Source organism: Mytilus trossulus, chromosome 2 (assembly GCF_036588685.1).
Source record: "Mytilus trossulus isolate FHL-02 chromosome 2, PNRI_Mtr1.1.1.hap1, whole genome shotgun sequence".
NCBI lineage: Eukaryota > Metazoa > Mollusca > Bivalvia > Mytilida > Mytilidae > Mytilus > Mytilus trossulus.
In genome coordinates, this window is record NC_086374.1 from 83,099,181 (window position 1) to 83,118,704 (window position 19,524).

Genomic DNA, 19,524 nt, shown 5'->3' on the forward strand with positions numbered 1-19,524 from the left:
TAAATTTTTATAAGATATATTTAAGCTTTTATGAGGTAGGAAAAGAATATAAATAAGGCATACAAAGTCATAAAAAAATTCTTATTATTATGATCAAAATAAAATTCAATTGTAACGTCATATATAGATTAATAACAATTAAAATTGCACATTATTTATAAAATTGAACATTTCCTTCGCTGCCTCCGAAGCTGAAATCTCTCAAAATCTTGTAAATAGGACAATGGTGGCCAGCGATTTGTTTCAATGTGTTTCCTGGTTTGGTCACTGAGCTGAGAAAACTGTTCTGTGTCTTGAAAGGTATCGTAATTTGTTGAAATAGTGTGTAAGCACCACCTTGTCAACTGTTCTGCATTGTAAGCCTGTGAAAGAAAGTTATCTGTAATTTGAGTAACATTAATTAGATATTTTCTGATTGTACTACATTTTCATAAGTAACTCCAAGGATCAAGGCCACAAACTCATATTTTAATAACATAACATGCACAGATTCTACGTTTTGCACATATTAACAATGGTACTTTGTGTCATTTTTAACCACTATGATAATCATGTCTTGTCAATTAATAAGTTAAATATATGGAAAACAAAACATGTACTACCAAATCTACCTTAAAAACATCCGGTCACAATAAAACAAATAATGTTCATGTAAAATGAGAAGAAATTTAATAATTGACATTAATAAAAGGGTAGATTTTCATAAATTAAAACATGAGAAATTATAACACTAACGATAGTGATTTGGTTTTTTGTCAAGCCGAACTAATAAAATGATGCAGTTGCTTAGAAACCGGTCATGTGTTCCTTCCCAACCGTAACGCATAGAAAGGGATTCGCAGCACTCCTGGTAACTGTTCGATAATATTACAACCGGCAGTATAGGCTTTTATTAGACTTCCACCAAAAACTTATTATCAAGGTTAATAAAATGGTGAATGAATTGATCCTGACTGCAACTAGCCTGGTGTTGTTTTTACAAATCAATAAATCATAATTCAGATAGCAAAGGAGTTCATCTTGTTCTAGTGTCCTTGAGAGTGAATGTTACTGTGAGTGACAACTGAATGACTTACGATCATGACCTATACCTCCCTCTACATATTAAATGAAAGTAAAACATTACATTATGTTATGTTTTCTTCATTTTATAAGTAAAAATTACAAGCTTACTCACGGCAAGCTTAGCAAAAAGTATATGCTTACATTACAAGACAATTTTAAAATCAAGAAAAATCGTTTTACTTTTTATCTGTAAAATAAGTTGAATGTTTGATTTGACAATGCGAAATAACTCACTGGTAATGAAACAGATTATAAAACAAAGTTGACCGTCAAAAGCACCAAACAAAAACCAACAAAACAAACAACAACAAAAAAGCATACTTCTCTACTTAGGTGAGTACATTTTCTATGTATATATGTAACTTACCTGAGCTGTCAATAGAGCGTCTATAATATCCTGTACAGCATAATCACTGGAAGATTTGGTCAGTTTATCTAGCATGTTAATAATATGAATTTCACAATAGTTTACGAGTTTTAATACTCCATATTTATCTGCAATAACCAACAGTTCAAAACAATTGGTATCATGAATCGGAGCGTGGTCAGTATAAAGGAACTCCAAGAGAGATAGAAAACTATCTGGATGAGTGTCGGGCAGTTGTATCTGTAACATAAAACAATCATTTGCGTCATGAAGTACTCGGTATTCATCCATTTAGTATGCACTATTGATTTTCGTGGATTTTGGTGGGTAATTGAATTCGTTGTTTTTGCAATATTTTCAGCTCTTATGCTGACATGTCTCTTTGACACATTCCCCATTTCCATTCTCAAATTATACAAAATGATAGATAAAGGCAACAGTAGTATACAGCTGTTCAAAATTCATAAGTCGATGGACACAAAACAAAATCGGGATAACAAACTAAAACTGAGGGAAACGCATTAAATATAAGAGGAGAACAACGACACAACATTAAAATGTAACACACACAGAAACGAACTTAGCATTTGACAAAATCCGATGAAAATAACAAATAATAAATCAAAAACCAAATACATGAATTTGGGATATAGAAAGTGTCCATTTTAATGAAGAAATTAGTTTTATTCCATTCCATTGTCATGCTGTTATGAACATGATTATATACAACACGAGAGCAATCCAAAAATAACGGTATGGTAAAATCTATAATAAGCTCATTACCTCTGTTGACTCGACGTTTTCACTTTCAGATTCCATCGATAACATATCTGCAAATACTGGACATCTGCAGGACAATACTACTGTACTGGCAGTGATATGTTCACCTAAAATTAAAACATAATCTTTACAAAGTTTTGTTTTAACTATGAATGTGTGTGTCTTTTTTATTGCAGTTATTTTAGTATTATTTTTTTCACATTAAATGTTTCTTATTACCCAACGAGACCTGATTGAATTTGCTTATATCTGTATTTTGCTATTAAATGTAATGTTCTTTGTCTTCCTTTAAAAAATATGTAATAAAGCCAAAATTTTTGATATTATATTAATACATTTGTAATAATAAGTTGTTCTTCTAATCACAATACGAAATATGTCAGTAAGATTTAAATTATCTGATATCATAAACTAAAAAAACTCATCATCGATTCCAGGATTGAAATTTTATTTTTTCGCCAGATGTACATTTTTTCTTCAAAAGACACACCAGTGACGTTCGAATGCAACTTCCAAACGAGGACCGACGCAATCAATTAAAAACAGGACTTCGAGAAAGTCCTGAGAGCCGACAACCTTGCTTCGGAAGTTAATACTAACCTTCTACTTCAAATTTAATATCACAGTCAGTTGTTTGATTGAAATATAATTCCTTCATCTTTTTACCAGTTTCTCTGTTAAAGTATGCGGCAATACTTTCATTCAAAAACTCTTCATCTTTTTCAATATTGAAACATATATCATTTAAGTATGGTAGTTTAAATGTATCCGCTGCTCTTCGTAATTCTGTCAATTGTTCTGTTTTGTATGTCTCTTGAATGGTACCGGGATCACCTAAAATGTAGATGGCTTCTGTTTAAGAACGTCCAACTTCTAATAATTTTAATTTGAAATATGGTAACAAGGGAAAATAACATATATAACCATTTAGATGACTGAGACTGGCCACAAAATCATTCTTATACAGGGTAAACGACGATTTACAAATAATTTTAATCTAAAACATAAAATCAAGCGGACATAAAACAAAACATGATTATAGGATTGCAAGTGCTTTTATACACTATATTTATATTATATGACCATTGGGGCGCATTGCATTTGCGCCAATTTTTAAAAAATCCTATCTTTCATTTGCGCCACAAGGTTATATTTCATTTGCGCCAAAAAAAAAAAACTTCTTTTGCGCCATTTTACAGGTAATGTATAAAGAAAGGGTTAAAATATCCATTGTTCTATCGTGAATAAGATTTGTTCCTACAATATTTTCCCTGGATAATTGAAGGAGTTCATACTCATTTCTCATAAAAAACTAAGGTTTAAAATTTGAGGCGTCAAAAATAGATGGGCATTGTCAATTCAGAGACAAATGTACAAAGAAAAGAGGTCTGTAATTCAGGATTGGCGTACATATAGGTTATCATATGTTTTGGAAATGGCGACAAGTGGTTTGGGTGTACGAAAAAAAAGAGTTGAAAGCCAGAAGATAATAAAGCAATTATTAAAACTCTTTTTTAAAATTTAACATAGACTAGAAAAATAAAAGATTACAATGATAGTATATTAGTTTTCTCATTCGAAATGTGTTACATTTGTTATTTCGGGGCCTTTTAAAATATCTGACTATGTGGTATGGGCTTTGCTCATTGTCGAAGGCCATACGATGACCTATAACAGTTGTTAGTTTCACCAGGCAGAAGCTAGCGAACAATAAGCCAGCGAACAATAAGGCGATATATCGAGAAACCAAAAAACAGAATAAGACAACAACGGCCGTTAAATAAAAAAATATTCAAAAAGGCAGAAAATCAGTTAAAATATAGCAATTTTAACTCAATTTTGAAATGGTTTTTATCCCATCCATTGATTTAACAAGTCGCATAACTTTTTAGGCTAATATTCAATACCACAATAACTCTGCATTGAAGTGGGTGCATTGGTGGCCCTGCACCTACAAATAATCCGTTGATAGATGCAGAGTTATTGTGGTACTGAATATTAGCCTAAAGAGTTATGCGACTTGTTAAATCAATGGATGGGATAAAAACCATTTCAAAATTGAGTTAAAATTGCTATATTTTAACTGATTTTCTGCCTTTTTGAATATTTTTTTATTTAACGGCCGTTGTTGTCTTATTCTGTTTTTTTGGTTTCTCGATATATCGCCTTATTGTTCGCTGGCTTGTTGTTCGCTAGCTGTTGTTCGCTAGCTTCTGTCTGGTGTTAATTTCTATGCTGTTTTGTCTCTTGTGGAAGGTAGTTTCATGTTTTTGCAATCATACCACACATTTTTAAATTTATTTAATTAATTTGGTGTGTTTTTTTTAGAGCAAACACGTAAAATTCTTCACTTGTCATATTTGTGTATCCCTTGTAATGTATCAAAAATTAAATATGCTTACTTTAAAATATAGCTACTTATGTTTACCTGTAAATGGCGCAAATGAAAGGTTTTATTTTTGGCGCAAATGAAATATGGTTTGTGGCGCAAATGAAAGATTTTTTGGCGCAAATAATTTTTTTTTGGCGCAAATGAAATGCCAATTGGCACAAAAGCAAAGCACCGGACCATTGGCAATGTTGGAAGTTACCTTGATCGATAATTATGTTTAAATAGATGCTGAAAGTACTAGCAAAATGATAATGCAAAGTAACGAATCGATGAAATGTCTCTGATAGTTTTTTCTAGAAAAAGGGAGAAGGTTTGGATCCATTAAAACGTTTAATCCCGCTGCAAATGTTTGCACCTGTCCTAAGTCAGGAATCTGATGTAGAGTAGTTGTCGTTTGTTTATGTAATATATACGTGTTTCTCGTTTCTCGTTTTGTTTATATAGATTAGACCGTTGGTTTTCCCGTTTGAATGGTTTTACACTAGTAATTTTGGGGCCCTTTATAGCTTGTTGTTCGGTGTGAGCCAAGGCTCCGTGTTGAAGGCCGTACTTTAACCTATAATGGTTTACTTTTTAAATTGTTATTTGGATGGAGAGTTGTCTCATTGGCACTCACACCACATCTTCCTATATCTATTTTCTTGACTTTTTGTAATTTGAATATACGTTTAAATGCTAATATCTCAATCTAATTATAAACCGAGCTCTCATCGCTCCCGTTTTCTGATATGTAACGTGGGAGATCTAACGAAACCCGCTTTGAGGTCACATGTAAAAAATACATGATTTCGACAAATAAGATAACATACAGTTTTTTTTTCGCGTCCTCGTTATCATTTTAAGAAACGAATTTGTTGAAATTGCAGATGAGTACCGTAGCATTCTACTAAGTTCACCGAATTTTCGAACTAAATAACACATGCATGAATTACTCGCAAGTATGCATTACTCACATGTATTAATAACTCACCTGTGTAAACAACTCACATGTATTAATAACTCACCTGTATACAAAAAAGCAAGCAACTGCTTAAATGTAACAGCTTCAAACATATGATTGATCTCAATTGTAATTATATTTCTACCATCAGTGTGCTTGGTGCAGAATATTGTATCTATACCCTCTACTTTATCAGAAATCGTATCTTTTGATGTTCCGACCCAACCAGAATCTTTCTAAAAACAAAAACAAATGAATACAAATAATTCTAGAAAAATATCACTATTAAAAAATCTCATAACGTCGTTGTTTTATATTATAATTGTGGATGAAATAATTTCCACTGGACATTAAAATCAAGCAAATCAATAATTATATATTTTATTCTCTGTTTTTAGATTTAAAAAAAAAAGATAACAAATTCGAATTTAGATAGCTATATTGTGTAGTATTAAGTTTATCTACAACATATATTTAACATAACAGGAAAGCATCCACATATGTATATAACAAATGTTTAAATAAAACTTATCGCTTCTGATGTCTTTAAACAATATCAACCCCTTTACAACTTTGTACCTTGAAAATAAATGTACTTTCTGTTGACAATTTATCTCTCGTATCGTTCGATTCAGATGATATTGACACCGTTTTGAGTGTGTTTTTTTCGTTAAAGATAACATAAGATCAATATTACTGTTCGAAGGTTTTCAAATACATTTTACTTCTAATCATTTCAAGCGGGTTTTTTGTCTGTCTTTTGGCGTCATTAACTTCAATTTCAATGATTTAAAAAAAGTTTCCCGGTACTCAAAAATAATGTAAAGCAGTCTCAGTTTTTTGCACACTTACCTGATTTCTGATTATCCCACAAAATAATTCTGATGCCGAGGAAAGAATAATACTATGAGCTTTACATTCATGTCGCCCTCCTCCAAGCAGAAAAATAACATCTGCATATTTAGGATTGTTCAACAATTGTAGCCAGTCCTCAGCAAAAGACGATTTTTCCACCAAAATTGGTGGTGGTTTTTCTGCAGAGAAAATCATTTTCGTAATGTCATTTAACTTAGAATGCAGCACAGAGATAATTTTTATATTCTTTTCTTAACATTTCTATGATATTGGCTGTTTGAATACAAAATCATCTACATATCATGTTGATCATATATAATGTAAAGCGATGTGGTATGACTAACAATTATATAATTTATATAATTATCCACCAAAGTCCAAAGACGCAAAAAAAAAAATGGCCAAAAAGAAATCAACACATAAACATATATCACAGCGTATTTCGTTGATCTCAGTTAAAAATAATCTTTAAGGACTGATGATAGTCTTTCGTCGTATTTCTTTTTGACCATTATGTTATGTTTTTAGACATTATTCATCATTATGTTGTGTATTTGGACAGTATTCATCGCGCTTGATTAATATTTGTATTTGAATTTTGATGCATTCAGATTAATGTTCGACTTTTAATGCATTCAGATTTATGTTCGACTTTTAATGCATTCAGATTTATGTTCGACTTTTAATGCATTCAGATTTATGTTCGACTTTTAATGCATTCAGATTCATGTTCGACTTTTAATGCATTCAGATTCATGTTCGACTTTTAATGCATTCAGATTTATGTTCGACTGTTAATGCATTCAGATTTATGTTCGACTTTTAATGCATTCAGAGTTATGTTCGACTGTTAATGCATTCAGATTTATGTTCGACTTTTGATGCATTCAGATTTATGTTCGAATTTTAATGCATTCAGATTTAAATTCGACTTTTAATGCATTCAGATTGATGTTAGACTTTTAATACATTCAGTACCACGTGGATGGTTTACTCGGCCTAAATCTAAATTGACTTGAATTGTCAGGTGTTTTTTTTATCGAAGGTCGGTTGTACTGTCCAAGCACTTCGTATTTTTTCCGCCATTAAAAACTGACGAACACTATATTGCACAATAGTGCTGAAAGTGGCATTCAACACCATTCAATTAATCAATCTATTACTTCATTCAGTTCTGCATCTTATATCATTCTCACAATTCATATGTAATTTAAGAATCGTTCAAATTTTATCATATTTATGTTTCTAATGTATTATTACCTTTAATGGGTTTTACAGGAGGGATCTTTTTCTCGAAGTTTCTATCGTACCGGGTTATCTTTATTTTCTTGTGCAATCTATTGTAGTCTAGACCAATGCGCATCTGTATTATAAACAAACATAATTTACTATTTATTTTTTGAATGTTTATCAATGGTTTGATGGCTTTTTAATGCCAAAAACGGGAAATATAAAATGCATATTAACCCCGGGAAATACAAAATGCATATTAACCCCGAGAAATATAAAATGCATATTAAACCAAAACAAAATTAATTAGATAATGAATCACACCATTTCTTTCTATGTCAAGACGCAGTCAGCAGTACTTTTATATGGCCTTATTTTTAATTACATTTTATACATGTTTTGTCAATCATTCTCTATATCTGAAACGATTTATGTGGTTTTATTTCTTTTGTTTGGTTTCTTAGCCTAATTCATGAGTCGTTCTCTCACTATTTTCCTGAAAGGGGGGAAATAACAACAACAAAAATGGTATATAGTAGCTATATGATTGTTTATTTTACACTAGCTACAGACATACGTCTGGGGGGCTGAGATCTCACAAAACCGGTTTAACCCTGTCACATTTTTGTGCCTGTCTCAAGTCAGGAACCTCTGGCCTTTGTTAGTCTTGTATGTTGTTTTTTTTAAATTTTAAGTTCATGTATATGTTTTGGAGTTTGATGTCACCTTCATTGTCATTGAAATATTACACATTTTGCGACTGCGGGATTTTGTCGCTGTGATGACGATCCATTGGTGGACTGTTTTCTGCTCTTTGAAACATTCCTCATTTCCATTCTCAATTGTATTGTTCCATTCAAGAATTCTTCATACATATACCCATTATTTTAGCCGTCTTAAGAAGAAATTAAATTGAAATAAGTTATTTTTCAAGACAGTGTTTTTTTTATATTAATTTTTTGTAGATAAAACATATGACGTTCACAGAAAATAGTTGCTGAAGTACTCCTTTTCAAAATATTACTGTCTAGAATCTAAGATTTCATATCTGTAACTTTCATATCTGTAACTTTAATATAAATCTAAGAACTCAACAACTATCGTCAAATTTAATTGCAAAGAAACCAATCAATGATACTCAAAATATATCACGTAAATAAGGAACTGTAAGTGATATAGTATACTGAAAGTATGACAGACATTAGAGGCTATTGGAAATATCTAATTGCAACCCTTCCCCCAAACAGAGATAGAATCATTGTCTCCAGAATAACAATGTTAATAATTATACTAAATACATACAGCTTTGTCAAAGCACGTTTGCAGCCCATGTCCCTTCATTGAACTGGTTTCAAAATAATGCAGTCCCAAAGCATTTGCAGTCCTTTCTGTTTGATCTTTATCAACACAGGAGTTCGGTTCTGTTATCCGAAGATCTACAAAAAATTCAGTGAATTATATCAAAGTCTGCGAGAATATCAACATCCCAACCTGCGATACAATGAATCATTATTGGAAGAGTAGATTTATCTAAAAACAGCTGTTCATAAAATACTTATAGCATTTGAAGCACTAACGCTTTTCTCGATATTGGCAAACATAACCTTCGTGTGGTTATGTAACTTTTTGTTTTTATTAATATTTTGTTTTTCGATGTTTTCTAATTTGATTATACATGTATATTTGTTTTTGAATGTTTTTGATTTGGGCACCACTGATGAATCTTGTGTAGAAAAAAAGCGCGGTTGGTGTAAACAAATTATAGGCAAGCTTCTATCTTTGATGAATTACTTTTAATTACCATTGAAGTATATATATTACTTTTGTCACAATACACAGTGTAGATACTATTCTGTACGCTATCCGGAAGTCGATCACATTTTAAATTAGTATGATTTACTGTATTAAACGGTAAGATGTTCATCTGTACATTGCTTAATGATTAATTCAACTGACATCGATATTCTCAAATGGTTTATAATTAAATTTAGCACATTCATTATTCGTATCTTTGCCTTAAACAAGAGATTTTCAAGTGCATCACTAAGGAAAATCAGTCGGTGAACCTAAAAACAATCTTTTTGCACCCTTACTGTACAAATTAACGTAAAACCAGACTTAATTAACTAAATAAAGTGGTGGTAAAAGTTTCAGCTAGATCTTAAAAGCCAGAAATAAGAAAATTACACTTGTTTGAATTTCTCACTGTACGATCAGTCTCGCTTGTATATTTTTTAACTGTATGATCAGTCTTTATTTTTCTGTATTCGAGTGGTGATTTCAAGTTATTTACGATACATTATAAGATGGCATTTTTCTTAATAACACACATGTATTTCAATAAATTCACATCCTGAAAACTTATCAAACATGTTTTAGCTTGATAGGGTGTACTCGACTTACTACATTAAGTATAAGGATGTTTGAATGTTGCTAAAATAAGAGGAAGGTTTGTTGTTTATATAAGTTTCAGACATGTCCTCCGTTATACTTAAAATTGTAAAAACACACAGATTTAATTGTTATATAAAAATGCATGTATTTACAAACATTCGAGGCCGTACTGTAGCCTATAATTGATCACAGTTCCTTCACTTGGTTTTGGATGTAGATCTGTCTCTTGCAAACTCAATTGTACATCACTTTGTAAAGCGGTGGTTTACAGGGATAATGAAGTCCTTTTTTCCGTTCGTCCGTTGGACACGTACAACATGTTTCGCCGGTTTTGTAAGCGCATCTCCTCATAAACCACTTAATATACATTGGGGTTTCCAGACATTTTTTAAATGGAGAGGGGGTCCAATCCAGGAGAAAAGATGATTACAAATATATGTTCCCATACAAATGCATTGATAGTTAAAAAAAAGGGTTTCAAACCGCCGGATCCCAATTTTCTTGAATCCGTCACTGGTGTAACTATTAATTATTTTTTCTCGGATTCCGTATCATAAATGATAATATAAAAAAAGAAGATGCGGTATGATTGCCAATGAGACAACTGTCCACAAGAGACCAAAGTGGACAGACATTAACAAATATAGGTCACCGTACGGCCTTCAACAATGAGCAAATCCAATATCATAAAGTCAGCTATAAAGGGCCCCGAAATGACAATGTAAAACAATTCAAACGAGAAAATTAACGGCCTTATTTATATAAAAAAAAAGGAATGTATTTCGAATTTTATTAAAAATCTTTTATGGGGTTTCTTTACATAAGATACGGGCTTGAATATTGCATTATATTGGGGCACCCATCAGGTATTTCCAACCGTGACCTCCAAAACCATTTGTTAAAGTTTTCAAAAATTGCTCCATTTTTAATCAAGTAATGTATTATGGACCATCTATTTCGAATTTTTGGTAAAAATATTTTTGATATTTCTATATCTAAAATACGGACTTTGTCATAGCCTTATATTGGGCGTACCTATTTTATATCCACAACTTCCTTCAGACACTTGCCATAACTAAATGAATCTTTTTCAGATTCCTTATCATTTAATTCAGCTGTGCACCTCTTATTTTGATTTTTCGAAAATTCAGCAGTTTTCTATTTCCATGATAAGGACTTTTCCACTACCTTATTGGGTGGTACCCATTTACTATACGCAACTTTCAAAAACTTAGCATATATTAATGAAACTTCCTCATATTATTTATTAAATGATGCCCCTGTTCACCTATAATTTAGGTTTTTTTTTGTGGTTTATTTTATTTCCAAAACATGGACTATAGAAGTGGCGGAGTATTATTTCGTTAATTCTTTCCTCAATACCTAAAGTTTTTAAACAAAGCTTTCTCAATCTATTTTTTTGTAATTTTAAAAGAAACCAGCTTGATGTATGTTATCACCAATTGGTCAACGGCAGACGCCACGGTGTAAATAGTCCTTAAAAATGTAACAGCTAATAACTGCAACGACACTTTAATACAAAGTACACAAGCGAACCATCTATTGCTTTTTAGGCATTTGATTTTAAATAAGACTGACGGAACAAAAATATAATCATTTTGCCGTTTACAAAAATCATCAGAAACATATTTGTATTGTCTGATGAAAGAAATTACACGTTTTAGTTCCATGGACAGTTCATAATATCACATAGACACGTATATACCTTCAAATGTTTTTTTTCTTCAAAATCACGACTGGTCATACAGACAAAAATTCTGAAATCGCTTCTAGAATACAGTCCGTTTTAGACTGATCGTACAGTAATTTATTTTGGGATCCTCAAGGAAAACATATTTTTTATTTGAAATGCGAACATTCTACTTAAATACGGCAAGAATATTGAAACAGTACATATTTAACTGTAAACTGATGCAAATGTTTGCAATAAAAGATTATTTGCTTTCTACTACGAGAGCAAAATTGTCCATCGATTTCACTTTTTTCTATGAAGTTGGTGTGATGCACACGTATATTTTACATTCTTATGCATGTTTTTGTTACAGTTACTCATATTTATGATGTTATATCTACATACATTGAGGATGTGCAAATCACTTTATAGATATAGGAGTAAACAAATGTTGAGAAAAAGCACCGAAACAAAACCGTTCTGTTAGCCAGTTGGAAATCTTCGAAAATCGAGACTTCTGGATAGCGTACAGAATAGTATCTACACTGTGAATATATATGTACGGGTAATTGAGGAATTATAGTTGTACACGTTTGTTATTATCAACATCCATTTAATACTTTTGTCACAATATACTGGTACTTGCGGAATAATTCGTACACATTTGTGTTTAAATATCATCATCCATACATTACCTGATTTACAGCCGACAAGTATTCGAGGAATGGTAGGTGTATGGTGATCAAGATGAGGTATAACCCTTTCTTTTACTCTGAGCAGTGTGGACTCATCTCCAATGTCAAAACACAGCAGGATGACATATCTATCATAGTAGCTTAAATGTAGGAGTCGATGGTAGTCCTCCTAAATAAATCAACCAATTTGTTTGATTGATAAAAAAAAGAAAAAGGAAAGGAAGAGAAACAATTACCCAAACCCAGATCATTTGTGCTTTGTACTGGGAAATGTGATATTCATTTCTACGTAACAATGTAAGCTAAAATTATTCAAATTATCGTGGTAGCTAAAAGAATTGAAATGAATTGCATCGCCGAGCGCAGCTGGATACGGCAGCAGAGGTTCAACCCTGAACAGTTTGGGCAAACATGGACACACTATACACTCTTTAGTTGACACAGGTCTAAATTTGGATTGTTATTAAATATTTGACACATAATAGGTTTCTGGCAGAGAATAAATGTAGTCTAAGAACTTAGAATTTGTTATCTGCTTTGAATTAATATTCAAGTGTTTGCTTTTTGCAATACCCCATGCTGTTGCGAATTGACCCCCCTACCCACCCACCCTCAAAAATAAAAATATTTAACCCCCCTTTTTTTATTGTGTAAAATACATTAAGCTGTTAAGATTGAAACCGACCCCCCCAAAAAAGAAACAACCAAACAAACAAATAATTAAAAAATCTCCCACCCAACCGTTCTTTTGGCCAAAACATATTTGAAGAAATTTTCTTTTTAATTTATGAAATTTAAAGAACAAATACCCCCCCCCCCCCCAATTTATCTCCCCTAAAAAAAAACACCCAAATTGTTCTCTCAAGAAATGTTCAAAATCTCAATTCAAATTTCCAATGGATTTTGCAACCATAATTATCCATTTAATAATTTAAAAGCAGTGTAAGAGAGGTAATCCAAATTTTACTTAAAAGTAATTGTCCATTAACAAGGACACCATTGTTTCACCCTTTTTTGCTCCTATTTCCTAAACAGTTTGAGCCATAACCCCCAAAGCCAACCATAACCATCCCTTTCTGGTATGGAACTTTGTGGTATGAGATCCATACACTGTTCCATATAATGTTGTCTGGAATCTAGAAAAATACTTATTTGGGCCCCAACTGTTAGAACCGCATCCCCCGGAATCGATCACAACCTTCCTTTTGTGGTTATCAAGATAATGTTTATTTCATAGATATCTATTCATTTATACTAAAGTGTCTGCGGATGACGCTGACGACGACGACCTGATATAGCAATATACGACTTAAAAACTTTTTCGGTTGTATAAAAAGCATTTAATTAACATATAGGGTAGAAAAGTATATATAAAAAAGGAAATCGATGAATGAATATCAAATGAGTCCACCATTAAATTGATGTTACATGTATTCATGAGAAACTTACGAGATCTCATTTTCCCATAGTAAATTAATATGTTTGTGATTTATTTTTCCTTTAACTATAAATAGTACAACTGATTATCCACGGCGTAATGACAATGACTTTCAAGTCCATCTTTGTATACTTTCTTTAAAAAATCATTATTTATTCCTCCGTCATTTAGAAAATGGAGCAAACCTGATATATCTATCCGTACACTTTATACATTATCGAAGCCCAATTGTTCTGTGTTGAATAGAACATACGAAGTATAGACTGTTACTTAAAGTGCTCAGACAATTCATGTATTGTCTGGGGAAATTGAAAGTAATTTGGACACAACTGCGATGTTCATCTTCCTTTCTTAATAACGACCCTCTTTATTAAAAATCAAATATAATACATATTATGTCTGTTGTTATCTATTTTTTTTTGGTTGTTACAAAATGAGTCAAATTTGTTTTGTAGAAGTAAATTATTCTACTCACTTTGAATTTGAATTAAATAACCATTTTAACCCTAGACAAGTTGAGCCTTTAACATATATAGTTTTAATCCCTCTGTACTATTCTTGACATAAAAGCTCTACATTTATCTTGTCAGATCAACAATCCCCAACAATGTTACCATACTTACACCACCGCATGAGTACCATTAGATTAAATGTAACCATACTTACACCATCGCATGTGTACCATTTCATTGAATGTAACCATACTTATACCACCGCCTGTGTACCATTACATTAAATGTAACCATATTTACACCACCGCCTGTGTACCATTACATTAAATGTAACCATACTATCACCGCCGCCTGTGTATCATTACATAGAATGTAACCATACTAACACCACCGTCTGTTTCCCATTACATTGAATGTAACCATACTTACACCATCGCCTGTTATACCTTACATTGAATGTAAGCATACTTACACCATCGCCTGTGTACAATTAAATTCAATTTACCCATACTTACAGCCTGTGTCCCCGTTACATTAAATGTAACCATACTTTCACCACCGCCTGTGTCCCAATACTAACACCGCCGCCTGTGTACAATTACATTAAATGTAACCACACTTACACCACCGCCAATGTATCACTACTATAATGTAACCAAACTATCACCACCGCCTGTGTAACATTACATTTAATGTAACCAAACTATCACTACCGCCTGTGTACCATTATATTAAATGTAACCATACTTTCACCACCGCCTGTTTAACATTACATTAAATGAAACCCTACTTTCACTACCGTCTGTGTACCATTACATTAAATGTACCCAAACTTTCACCACCGCCTGTTTACCATTACATTAAATGTAACTATACTATCACCACCGCCTGTGTACCATTACATTAAATGTAACCATACTTTCACCACCGCCTGTGTACCATTACATTCAATGTACCCAAACTTGAAACGCCGCCTGTGTTTCATTACATTAAATGTAACCATACTTTCAGCATCGCCTGTGTACCATTTCATTGAATGTAACCATTCTTACTCCACCGCATGTGTACCATTACATTAAATGTAACCATACTTACATCACCGTCTGTGTCCCTTACATGAAATGTAACCATACTATTACCAGCGCCTGTGTACCATTACATTAAATGTGTAACCATACTTTCACCGCTGCTTGTGTACTATTACATAAAATGTTACCATACTAACACCGCCGCCTGTGTACAATTACATTAAATGTAACCATCCTATCACCGCCGCCCATGTCCCATTACATTAAATGTATCCATACTAACACCACCGTCTGTTTCCCATAACATTGACTGTAACCATACTTACACCACCGCCTGTTATACCTTAAATTGAATTTAAGCATACTGACACCATCGCCTGTGTACAATTAAATTCAATGTACCCATACTTACAGCCTGTGTCCCCGTTACATTAAATGTAACCATACTTACAGCCTGTGTCCCCGTTACATTAAATGTAACCATACTTACAGCCTGTGTCCCCGTTACATTAAATTTAACCATACTTACACCACCGCCTGTGTCCCAATACTTACGCCGACGCATGTGTACCATTACATTAAATGTTCCTTACTATCACCGCCGCCTGTGTCCCATAATGTTAAATGTGACAATACTTACATCGCCGTCTGTGTCCATTTCATTAAATGAAACAATAATACCACCGCCTGATGTGTTACATTATATTAAATGTAATCATACTAACACCGCCGCATGTGCCTAATTACATTCAATGTAACCATACTTACACCAACGCCGCCTGTGTCCCATTACATTAAATGTAACCATACTACACCGCCACCTGTTTCCATTGCATTAAATTGTACCATACTTAAATCGCTGTCTGTGTCCATCACATCAAATGTAACCATACTTGCACCGCCGCCTGTGTCCCATCACATTAAATGTAACCATATTATCACCGCCGCCTGTGTTCCATTACATTAAATGTAGCCATACTTACACCGCCGCCTGTGTACTATTACATTTAATGTAACCATACTATCACTGCCGCCTGTTTACCATTACATTAAATGTTACCATACTTTCACTACTGCCTGTGTACCATTACATTCAATGTTTCAAAACTTGTACCGCCGCCTGTGTTCCATTACAATAAATGTAACTATACTTACACCATCGCCTGTGTACCATTTCATTGAATGTAACAATACTTATACCATCGCCTGTGTGCCATTAGATTGAATGTAACCATACTATCACCATCGCCTGTGTACCATTACATTAAATGTAACCATACTATCATCACCGCCTGTGTACCATTACAATAAATGTAACCATACTATCACCACCGCCTGTACCATTACATTAAATGTAACCATACTATCACCGCCGCCTGTGTATCATTACATAAAATGTAACCATACTAACACCACCGTCTGTTTCCCATAACATTGAATGTAACCATACTTACACCACCGCCTGTTATACCTTACATTGAATTTAAGCATACTTACACCATCGCCTGTGTACAATTAAATTCAATGTACCCATACTTACAGCCTGTGTCCCCGTTACATTAAATGTAACCATACTTACAGCCTGTGTCCCCGTTACATTAAATTTAACCATACTTACACCACCGCCTGTGTCCCAATACTTACGCCGACGCATGTGTACCATTACATTAAATGTCCCTTACTATCACCGCCGCCTGTGTTCCATTACATAAAATGTAACCAAACTATCACCGCCGCCTGTGTCCCATAATGTTAAATGTGACAATACTTACATCGCCGTCTGTGTCCATTTCATTAAATGAAACAATAATACCACCGCCTGATGTGTTACATTATATTAAATGTAATCATACTAACACCGCCGCATGTGCCTAATTACATTCAATGTAACCATACTTACACCAACGCCGCCTGTGTCCCATTACATTAAATGTAACCATACTACACCGCCACCTGTTTCCATTGCAGTAAATTGTACCATACTAAAATTGCCGTCTGTGTCCATCACATCAAATGTAACCATACTTGCACCGCCGCCTGTGTCCCATTACATTAAATGTAACCATATTATCACCGCCGCCTGTGTTCCATTACATTAAATGTAGCCATACTTACACCGCCGCCTGTGTACTATTACATTTAATGTAACCATACTATCACCGCCGCCTGTTTACCATTACATTAAATGTTACCATACTTTCACTACTGCCTGTGTACCATTACATTCAATGTACCAAAACTTGTACCGCCGCCTGTGTACCATTTCATTGAATGTAACAATACTTATACCATCGCCTGTGTGCCATTAGATTGAATGTAACCATACTATCACCATCGCCTGTGTACCATTACATTAAATGTAACCATACTATCATCACCGCCTGTGTACCATTACAATAAATGTAACCATACTATCACCACCGCCTGTACCATTACATTAAATGTAACCATACTATCACCGCCGCCTGTGTATCATTACATAAATAAAATGTAACCATACTAACACCACCGTCTGTTTCCCATAACATTGAATGTAACCATACTTACACCACCGCCTGTTATACCTTACATTGAATTTAAGCATACTTACACCATCGCCTGTGTACAATTAAATTCAATGTACCCATACTTACAGCCTGTGTCCCCGTTACATTAAATGTAACCATACTTACAGCCTGTGTCCCCGTTACATTAAATGTAACCATACTTACAGCCTGTGTCCCCGTTACATTAAATTTAACCATACTTACACCACCGCCTGTGTCCCAATACTTACGCCGACGCATGTGTACCATAACATTAAATGTCCCTTACTATCACCGCCGCCTGTGTTCCATTACATAAAATGTAACCAAACTATCACCGCCGCATGTGTCCCATAATATTAAATGTGACAATACTTACATCGCCGTCTGTGTCCATTTCATTAAATGAAACAATAATACCACCGCCTGATGTGTTACATTATATTAAATGTAATCATACTAACACCGCCGCATGTGCCTAATTAAATTCAATGTAACCATACTTACACCAACGCCGCCTGTGTCCCATTACATTAAATGTAACCATACTACACCGCCACCTGTTTCCATTGCATTAAATTGTACCATACTAAAATCGCCGTCTGTGTCCATCAGATCAAATGTAACCATACTGACACCGCCGCCTGTGTCCCATCACATTAAATGTAACCATATTATCACCGCCGCCTGTGTTCCATTACATTAAATGTAGCCATACTTACACCGCCGCGTGTGTCCATTAATATTAACTTAATATTCTGTCCTTCCACTGTTTTACTGATCGGTTCTACATCTGCTAGATACGGGCTCCACTGGTAAGGATAGGAGTCGGTAGCATATGTAAGAATAAGTGAGGTTTTTCCAACACGGCCCTCGCCTACAACCAATATGTGAACTACATCTAACCTGAAAATTTATAAGAACATGTAATAGAATAGGATTTTAAGTTTGCAGGGCAAGTTCTATAAACTATCTTTTTGTTTTTGCTTGACCCGACAGTGTATTAAACAACTGACCTCATAAACTGGAAGCAACCACGCTACAGCCAGTAAATCGAGGTGGTTTTATTCTTTACCAACTCATTTTTTTCTAGTTTTGGCCTTTTCAATTCAAGTAGCTATCAGAAAGTTATCAATTAACAATTGTTTCAATCTGGGGAGTAAAATTGTTGGTCTTTTAAGTCGTGACCCACTGAAAACATATTATGATACCTGATCATATACTCCCGACATATTTAATTTATCATCTTTTAACGTTTCCAATGATATCTAGAACTAAAATTTCCATCCTTTAATAGTTTAACAATAATGTCCGTACACTGGTTGATCAATAAATTTTCACGTAGATATCTACTTTCCGTTCTCCAACTGGAGATATATTACGTTACCTTGCGGTAAGGTTTCCACATAATTGTATTAAAACTTTTATTTTACAATATACATTGAAAAATTTACACACTAAAACTGAGAGAAAAACCCATCAACTGACCGATATGACAACAGATATATATTAATTGTTCTAACCACACCCCGTCCCTTTCTATCGATCACCGAGTTTGATATACTGAATTAAACTTTATACTTACATAATCGACACGATGGGTGCCACATGTTGAGCAGGATATGCTTTACCTTCCAGATCCGCTGAGATCATCCTCAGTTTTTGAAAGG

At 33.7% G+C, this 19,524-nt stretch overlaps 1 protein-coding gene across 1 annotated transcript in view; it reads right to left on the minus strand.

Annotated features, from left to right (window-relative positions):
- The window catches only part of LOC134708168 (rho-related protein racA-like), a 25,113-nt gene continuing 5,589 nt past the window's right edge, over nt 1–19,524 (minus strand). Inside the window, exons 2-11 of the mRNA XM_063568493.1 lie at nt 18,577–18,760; nt 12,412–12,580; nt 8,932–9,065; nt 7,660–7,762; nt 6,397–6,578; nt 5,609–5,780; nt 2,813–3,046; nt 2,216–2,319; nt 1,433–1,672; nt 1–362 (exon numbers count right to left, since the gene is read on the minus strand). Coding sequence (XP_063424563.1) covers nt 156–362; nt 1,433–1,672; nt 2,216–2,319; nt 2,813–3,046; nt 5,609–5,780; nt 6,397–6,578; nt 7,660–7,762; nt 8,932–9,065; nt 12,412–12,580; nt 18,577–18,760 — 1,729 coding nt within the window. The 3' untranslated portion in view covers nt 1–155. The remainder of the gene's footprint in view (nt 363–1,432; nt 1,673–2,215; nt 2,320–2,812; nt 3,047–5,608; nt 5,781–6,396; nt 6,579–7,659; nt 7,763–8,931; nt 9,066–12,411; nt 12,581–18,576; nt 18,761–19,524) is intronic.